Genomic DNA, 9,246 nt, shown 5'->3' on the forward strand with positions numbered 1-9,246 from the left:
TGTGCCCGCAACCAAGGTACATGCCCTTGACCGGAATCGAACCTGGGACCCTTCAGTCCGCAGGCCGACGCTCTATCCACTGAGCCAAACCGGTTAGGGCGGGGCTGGGTGTCTTCTGAGGAGCAGCCCCTAAGCGAGCTGGGGGGCTCGGAGTGAGGGCTGGGTTGCGTGCGCAGCTCCCGCTCACCTCCATCCTATGTAAAACGGGTCCTCACTACGTGTCTTCTGGGGGCAGGGAGGGGGGTGCAGTGCTCGCAGCAACCAGGAATCCGCCACTTGTTTCTCTCACTTGTGGCGGCAGCGTAAGGGGATGTGATAAAAGATCTTACAGCAACAGGCCAGCCGTAGGGTTTCGATTTGTTATTGTTCTTTCTCTTGGCAGAACATGTTTCATAGAAGAGCTGTGGCATTAACTCAGCTACTTTACACAATAGGTTTTCATGCTTTTTAGACCACATTGGATCCCAGGCCCGGCAGCACCATTGTCCCCAGAGCTGTGGGGACCCTCTGGGCGTCACTGGCGAAGGCAGGGAGGCTGGGCTCGGGCGTCCTGTGTGGCTGGGGAGCTGAAGGGCTGCCTGCGAGGAGCGCGCCCATCTTTCATGATGATGATGCCTGCGGGGTGCCGCCTGCCCTAATTGGATCTGATTAAGGTGGAATGCGAAAGCTGTCCTCGTTTCTCTCCGAGTGGAGTGCTGCCAAGCCTCCCGCAGGAAGGAGGAGGAGAGGGAGGGAGGAGGGAAGAGGGATGTGGGGAAGCATCAGCCAGCCACAGCCCTCTGCCCCCTACCCCCCGCCCGTGCCCGGGGGTGTGAGCTCATGACACATCCTACAGAGGGTCTTAGCAGCAACTATCAAACTGCTAAAGGCAATGACACCTGACCTGGCAGTAGTTGGACTTTAAGGAATGCATCCCATTTCCATCATCTGAATGATTTGCAAACATACACGGAGAGGTGGCTCACTGACATGCATGGTTTGCAAACATACATGTAGAGGCAGCTCACTGACATGCATGGTTTGCAAACATACACATAGAGGCGGCTCACTGACATGCATGGTTTGCAAACATACACGTAGAGGTGGCTCACTGGCACACATGTCAGCGTTCAGTGTTTGGGCAAAGGACGGCACGTAACACGGAACGGTGAGCCGCCAGGACACAGGATGTGTTTGTACCGTTTGGCGTGAAACAATGCCCCTTCAGACCTTTGGATAAAAAGAACAAGACAGAGAATTCCATGCTCAGAAGGATGCCACATATTTAGATTGTGTGTGTGCATGTGTGTGTGCGTGTACGGTGATCTAAAAGAATATTCACAGAAATATGAATGGTGACTGTTGCTGGTGGTAGAATTCCTAATTGTTATTTCCTCAACGATGTGTTGTAGTATTTTACAATGTCCATGAAAAAATAAACACACCAGTTTTATTTTGGAAAACACTCTTTTTAAAGAGGGACAGATAAATGTAAATATTAAACATTTTCTTAACACCTCCTAAATAGGAAAAACACCCTGGAAATGATATTCCCACAGCAGCTCTTCTAAGAAATGAAAGATGCATGCCCCCCCCCCCCCCCCCCCAGCACTGTGTACTAGGTGACCCATTTTCTTCTTCTTTTTTAAATATATTTTTATTGATTTCAGAGAGGAAGAGAGAGGGAGAGAGAGATAGAAACATCAATGATGAGAGAGAATCATTGATCGCCTGCCTCCCGCACGCCCCACACCTGGGATCGAGCCCACAACCCAGGCCTGTGCCCTGACCAGAATTGAACTGGCAACTGCCTGGTTTGTGGGACACTGCTCAGCCACAGACCCACACCGGCCGGGCCGTTTTCTTACCATTTTAATGCACTAATTACATTTTCAGGTTCCAGATTTCATGGGCTTCTTCTCTCTCAACACTTAAAAAAAACAACCCTGGTCCTGGCCAGGTTTTTATCAGTGGTTAGAGCCTCCACCCGCAGACTGCAGGGTCACAGGTTCAATTCCAGTCAAGGGCATGTACTTGGGTTACAGGTTTGATCCCCGGGGCACGTGCGGGAGGCAACCAGTCAATGTGTTCCTCTCACATCAATGCTTCTCCCTCTCTCCCCCTCCCTTCCACTCTCTCTAAAACTCAATGGAAAAATATCCTCAGGTGAGGATTAACATACACAAACAAGCACCCCCCTGTGCTTTTGTACTTGCTAGAGGTGATAGTTGATGAACATTTGAAAAGCCACCAAATAACCAAAACACAAAGACAGCAAAACATGGCGGAGGCCACAGGCTATGAACTTAGCCGGGAATGAGAAGCTGAGCCGCCGGGCCCCCTCACGTAGGACCGTCTAAAGGCCGCTGCGGGTTTGCAGAGGGTCACCTTCCGCTTTGGAACACTGACTGTGTCCGAGTTGATTAATTTTTACCTCCTAGTTGACAAGAGCTTCAAGCCAACCGCCTATGAACCGTTTTCCCAGGGAGGTGCCCGGGAAAGGAGGGCTGGTTAGCTGTCCGGGTTCCGTGTCCCGGGCCTGGTGCCGGTCTGCGTGGGGACGCAGAGGAGGCAAAGGGAGCCAGTCTGTGGCAGCTGCTGGTGCCCCCCCTCCGCCCCCCGGAAACCTGCCCCATCTGCGAGAAGAACCATCATCCCTGCATTTGAAGGAATGAACGCTTGCAAACGCCCCACTTCAGATCCTGAATAGCCAATCTGGAGTCCTTGGTAGAACTCTGCTGACAGCTGAGAGCTACTCATATTTGGGCATTTTGGCGAATTGAAATAAAGAGCGATTACTGATTTTCATAGGAGGAAATGTACAGCTCTGGGCAGCAAGCCCTGGTGTAATTAACAGCGTAGCTGAAACTGCGCGCTTTTCCCCACCACGGAATCTGTCATTTGTCCTTCACGTTGAAGTTTTTGTTTTATTTGTCTCCTCTCTTTCCAATGTCGCTCACGTCAGCATACAAACTTTAAACATCGGAACTGCGGGGAAGCAGTGATGAATGTAAGGAGCGGTGCTTAGAGAGCTTAACAATTATCCTTTTTAGGGCTTGAAATACGCCTTTCGGTAATGAATGCAACCATGCCCACGCTAAGACGAATAAAAGACACAGCGCATAGCCCGGGAGTAATAAGGGAAATTACTGAGATAAACATAAAATACAAAAAGAGAAAGAGAATATCATGAAACACTTGTAACATTTTATTTAAAAAGCACACAAAGGCAGATTTTAAGTCCCCGTTGGAAATGCATCAATTCCTGAAGTCCAATAGCACTTATTTCTCTAACATCGTTCTGGATATTGTTTATTGTTTCGATTTAGCGCTGCCTGAGTGCGTGCCAAGGAAGTCCGTGTTAAAGAACACATTCCATGGCAAAGAGCAGGACGCGGAAACGCGGACCGCGCGTGTCCAGCTCATTGGCAGGCGTGTCCTTAAGCGAGTGTGCGCACAGGTTGTGTGGGGCTCGGGGGCTTCTACTCAGAAGACCCCTCACTGATGTCACTGTATGACTCAGTCGCCCGCCGACCCCCTGCACCCGGTCCAACAGAACTTCATCTGACGCGATGTCTGTGGGGTGAGTCCTTTTTGATGGGACCCACTCGGGGGTCACAGTCCCACGGGTTCCTTTCCCCCATTATGTTACCTGGGCATTGACGTGCGCATTTGAGGGAACCGGCCACCACCACAGTCCATGGGAAACCATGTTAACTTCACTCAAAATGTATTCAGATCACCTCCATTCCTTTCCATTTTTCTCCTCTCGTTTCAATCAAGATGAGCTTTTGAGAGCAACGACGAGAGAGCCATGGTCTGGGGTCACCTTCTGCCCCGAGACCCTCACGCCCTGAGGGGTCGCTCCTGTGTGGACCACCCGAATTAAACGTGTCACCTGAGCCACGTACGTGGCTGATGAAAGTGCCACCCTCTAGAAATTTCGAGTAAGAATCACTCAAAACATAGGCCAATTACAAAGGGAGAGTTTTATGCAATATGCAGGCTAGCCAACGTCGCGGGAATATACACACCGAGAATAATTTTCTAATTTTTAAAATTGTTTTGACATCATAGCAACATAAAATTGAGAAAAGTGTCAAGTGTTTTTAATGCTCTGTTGCAGTATTTTTCATGTTCGGTTACCGTCTGTCACACATCCCGCGTCCGTTCTCCCAAATGCCCGCCAGGAAGTCTATCGAGGACACCAACCTCCTGCAGGGAGAGGCCCCACCGCGTGGACAGAAAGGGGGAGTCAAGCCGTATAGGGTTTGGGGAGCAGGGCTGCAGCAGTGACGGCAGATGCTTCAGGTGGGGAGGTGGTGGGACCTGAACAGGATTCCTTACCATACTCACTGCAAACGGTCCCGCCTGCTCTCCTCCTCACGCGGGTCTGTTGTTGTCTTCTTTGGACGTAGAGCTCATCGCCTTCTTAGCATCGCATCATTTCCCACCCAGTGTGGGACTTCCGCTGTCTCTCTCCCCCTTAGGACGCAAGCTCTGAGGGGGCCTTGTGTCTGTTTCCACTTTCCTACTAACGTGACCCAGGCGCCCGAGCGGTGCCTGGCAGGGGTGGGTGCCCTGTGGGTGCCTGTTGAGTGATGTAGTCTCTTCTACTGATGGCCATTCTAGATGTTTCCTCCTACTGCAGCCATGATTACAGCAGCTGTTGCAGGAACTGCTCTGCACACATCCCTTGTGTAACTGTAAGTTTCTCTCCGATGCACACCTGCAAGGGGATTGCTGGGTGCAAGGCGGCCAGCTTCAAGGTGCTTTTGAACTGGTTTGGGAAGTCTCGGATCCATTCTGCATCGGCCATGGAAAAGCAGTCCTTTATAGACGTGCAGAAATACCTGTTGGCAGAGAGCAGTCAGGAAGATAAGCTGGCCCCAGCCAGTTTGGCTCAGTGGATAGAGCGTCGGCCTGTGGACCAAAGGGTCCCAGGTTCAATTCTGGCCAAGGGCATGTACCTTGGTTGCAGGCTCCTCCCCGGCCCAGGCCCTGGTCAGGGCTTGTGTAGGAGGCAACCAATCGATGAGTTTCTCTCACATCGATGTTTCTCTCTGTCTTTCCCTCTCTCTTCCACTCTCCCTAAAAATCAATGGAAAAATATCCTCTGGTGAGGATTAAAAACAAAAATAAATAAATAAATAAAGATAAGCTGGATCTTATTTATCAGAGTGATAATGCCTGGGTGTGATTGTGTCAAGTCCCACTGCGGACTTTGAATGCGGTTACTCAGCCAAGAGGCAGTTGTGAATTTTCCATGGATTCTCTCAATGCTTGACTGTCAGCCTAAATCAGAAGTGTCTCTTCAGCTCAGGGAACGGAGCCCTGGTCCGCCCGGCGGCACTGAGTGGCAGGAGCCCACCCAGCCACTCGCAGAGCCGGCCTGCAGCTGTGCCCGCCCGGCGTGTGCTTTGAGGCAGCTGTTCCGTGTGTGGCCGCCTTGTCTTTGATCACATGGAATCATCACCTATTTTCTCTGCCTTTTTCATCCTTAGCCAGCTTCCTTTTCCAAGTTGTACTTAAAGGGGAGCTAGAAGGTAGCTGTCATTGTCAGGCCTGCAATAGGGACCCTAAGCTGTGCCCCAGAGAGGAATAACCCTCCGAGCACTTCACACCCAACAGCAGCAAGCTGCACCCTGTGACTGCGTGGGTCATGCGCCAGTCCCAGCAGCACATCAGAGAGCTGAGCTCCGTTGCCATGATCACCCCAGGCCTGGTGCTCACGGTGTTCCGTTGAACCCCAAGGACATCACACATGCCCCTGTAAAGATTTGACAGGAAATTAAAAGGAAAAATAGTCACTGAAGACTCATGTGGTTTTTAACGCTTTTTATTGGAATTTATTTTCCAAATGAGCCTCCCCTACTTCACAGGGAGGCTATTGGGAAAGTTCCGCTAAAGCTTTCTGAAGAAGTTGGTTGAGTGAACCCCCCAGAGGTGTGGGGTTTAGTCTCTCTCGGTGCCTTCCTGGGCAGGACCCACCACTTGCAGCACATTCTCCTGAGGAGGTTCCAGTTAGATCATGACAGTCTCCGTGGCGAGGGAACAGGATAAAAGCCCATGTTGGTTACAGATCCCGAAAGATAATCCCAGCTTCAAAGTTACCCTTTAAAAAAATAAGAGTCCATTCTGGCGTCATGTGTGGTTTTTTTTTAAATAAACATTTTAATTCACTTTTAATGCCAAACAGGCAACTTACCTTTATTTCAGGGAGCTCGGATTTTAGGAAGCCAGTACAAAAGATGAGAAAGGCGCTTCATAACTGGGGGGCGAAGGGGAGGTAAAACAATGGAATAGTGTGTAGTCAGGATAAGTCCAGAGAGAGATGCAATTCTAATTTAAGTGGCCAAAGGAAACTAAACAGGCTTTTAAAACTGGGCAAGGACAAATAAAATAAGGGAATAACAGGAAGAGAAGGGTCCTCTCGGAAGAAGAAAGCACAGTGTTAGCAGGCGACAAGGCCCCCGGCTCCTGTTTTTCTGGCAAAGAGAACATTTCCCAAGTCAGAGAGGACAGAACAAAAGATTTCAGGAGGAACTTACACTAAAGAAAAGTGAGGACAGAACCAGGACCCCTTCCCTAAGTGTTTGGACAAACACTTCCTGAGCATCATCCCCGAGGCACTGCCGGGATCTGTGAGACGCCAGAGAGAAAGACTTGGATTTTTTTTTAACTTTTCAAAATGGGATCTAGAGGTAGAATTTCGAGGTGGGACGTGGCTTACTCAGCTCTGCCAGCTGGTTCATTTACAACCTGTGTGACCAAGGTGAGTCACCTTGAGTATGACAGAGCGGCTGCAAGTAGGAAACAGCCCATTCTCCTCCCTTCCAATCCCCCTCCCGCCCCCCCAATCCCCAATGAAAACCAGGTCAGCCCTGGTTAAACGGAATCGCGCCTCATCAGTTCTTCCCTTTGACGTCTTTGTGGAATATTTGCTTTTGGCAGCAGCTGGTTTGCCATGCGCATCCCTCTGTTGACTGTGTACCCAAGCGATGCCCTTCTGTGTGCTCTGGCTGACCCAGCGGCGGAGCAGAAGACATGAGAAGTGGTGACTAACTGGCCCTTTAACCCGAAATTTGAGTTCGTTTCCCTTTTGCATGTTTGGATAAGTGGATGTGTTTGGGGGTCTTGGCTCAAGTTATTTTCATTATTGCCCCAAAGGGTGCAATTTGAAATGGCCAGTGAGATTTAAAACAAACAAACAAAAAAAACAAAAAACAACCTTCCAGCTAGTTTGATGGTAAAAATATATCATAAAGCGTTATGATAATCAAATAAAAATATCAGATTGCTTATTAATCACTTTAGATTACTGTAGTGAATAAAGGAATAAATAAGTTAATAAAAAGACAGCAAACTTAAAGCCCTAAATGTATATTATCCATACTTTTCTGGGAATATATGACCTGATGATATGTATAAATGCATATAGTATACAGGGGTGGGCAAAAGTAGGTTTGCATAATACAAATAAATAACACAACAATTAGTAAATAAGAATTGAAGAATAAACTCCTTTCATATACTCACAGCTGTAAGGCTACTTTCTCCCACACCTGTACATACATTTATACATCCATCTCCATAGGCACGTACTTATAGCCTGTTGTCTCTCAGCATGCTGTCACAACAAGTCTCAGTTATTTAGTTGGATCCTGGGCTTCTTTAACTAAATTGGCCTCTAAAATCTTGGGGGTTGGGGGAATAAATGGTATTTCTGGGACACCAGCAGAACAGCCATCCCAGGCCCCATTTCACAGGTACTCCCACGTCTCACAGGTACTCCCATGCTCCAGACACTGGAACCCTCTCTGCCTGTTTTTATCTCATTCGTGTCACAACCTAAAAGGTGACTCCTTGCTCCCCAAGACAGCTGAGCCTCAGGAACCGACGTGAGGCTGTGTCTCCACCGCCGTCTTTGGTTGAATCGCAGGCAACCAAGTGACCCAGAACCTCGCCCCTCACTGAGCCGATGGTCACCTGAGTTGCCACTCTGAACCGAGCCACTGCCCCGCAGGCCTCCGTGGGAGGAGCTCGGCCGAGTGGTCTTCTCACGTCAAGCATCGAGCTCTCGTCTCCATAGTCTCGGACGTGCCTGAAGCCATTAATTTACGCTTTTCACCAAAACCCTTCCCTCAGGATGTCCATTCATTTTAGTGTCTGTTGTCAGGGGTGACCATCACCTGGTCCTACTTGTGAGCTACTCTCCCAGAGCATGAGATACTATGATAAGCAGGGGCTCTATCCAGTCGCTTAAAGAGGAAGACCATGTCCCACATGACCCAACATTTAGAATTGGAGCCGACCCTGTCCGATTCCTGTTTGTCACTGATTTCTCTCTCCAACAGCCGGCTGCCCCGACTCCTTGATCAAAGAGCTCCATCACTTCAGGATCCTCGGGGAAGAGCAGGTGAGTGAGCATCGCCGAGGCCCCACACCGTGTCGCGAAGACTCGCTAACGAGGCGGCCTGGGCTCCCCCAGGGGGCGGACTGTCTCCTGACCCCGGTTGCCCGAAATGGGGGGAAGTGCCCTGGGGGTCTGTGTGAGGACACTCCTCCCCTGTCCGACCCACCAGGCCAGACAGGTCATTGATTGGCACACCTGCTGTCCACCAGAGCACTTCGTCTCCACACCAGCAGAGAGCACGGAGGGGGACTGGCAGATACGCAAGCCAATCAGCGGGCGGCGGCTGTGTCTGAGGGACCGGGCGTCATAGACAACCTGGCCCCTTGTCTGCGGGTGGAGGGGCCGGCTCTTCCCATGGGGTGTGTGCTTCCTGAGTGTTGTCCACTTCCACTGCCGCCACTTCCTCTGCGGCTGTGGCTGCGTGATGCATACACAGCATGTCCCACTTAAGGCCGATTCTCTGACTTCCGTGTGCTCAGTGAGAGGTGTCTGATTTAGAGAGAGAGAGAGAGAGAGAGAGAGAGAGACGCATACACAGCATGTCCCACTTAAGGCCAATTCTCTGACTTCTGTGTGCTCAGTGAGAGGCGTCTGATTTAGAGAGAGAGAGAGAGAGAGAGAGAGGGAGAGAGAGAGAAATGTTGATGTGAGAGAGACACACATCGATTGGCTGCCTCCCACATGCGCCCTGACCGGGATCAGGGATCGAACCTGCAACCCAGGCACATGCCCTTGACTGGGAATCCAACTCTCGCCCGTCCTGTGCACAGGCCGATCCTCTAACCACTGAACCACACCGGCCAGGGCTGTGTGTGCTTTTTCATCATCCAAAATCACCAGACCCATCAGTT

At 50.3% G+C, this 9,246-nt stretch overlaps 1 protein-coding gene across 1 annotated transcript in view; it reads left to right on the forward strand.

Moving 5' to 3' along the window:
• PARK2 (parkin RBR E3 ubiquitin protein ligase) overlaps positions 1-9,246 on the forward strand; it is a 445,454-nt gene that overhangs the window by 354,819 nt on the left and 81,389 nt on the right. The window contains exon 8 of the mRNA XM_014539771.1: positions 8,337-8,398. Coding sequence (XP_014395257.1) covers positions 8,337-8,398 — 62 coding nt within the window. The remainder of the gene's footprint in view (positions 1-8,336; positions 8,399-9,246) is intronic.

The sequence above is a fragment of the Myotis brandtii genome, unplaced genomic scaffold (assembly GCF_000412655.1).
Source record: "Myotis brandtii unplaced genomic scaffold, ASM41265v1 scaffold229, whole genome shotgun sequence".
In the NCBI taxonomy this organism is placed as follows: Eukaryota; Metazoa; Chordata; class Mammalia; order Chiroptera; family Vespertilionidae; genus Myotis; species Myotis brandtii.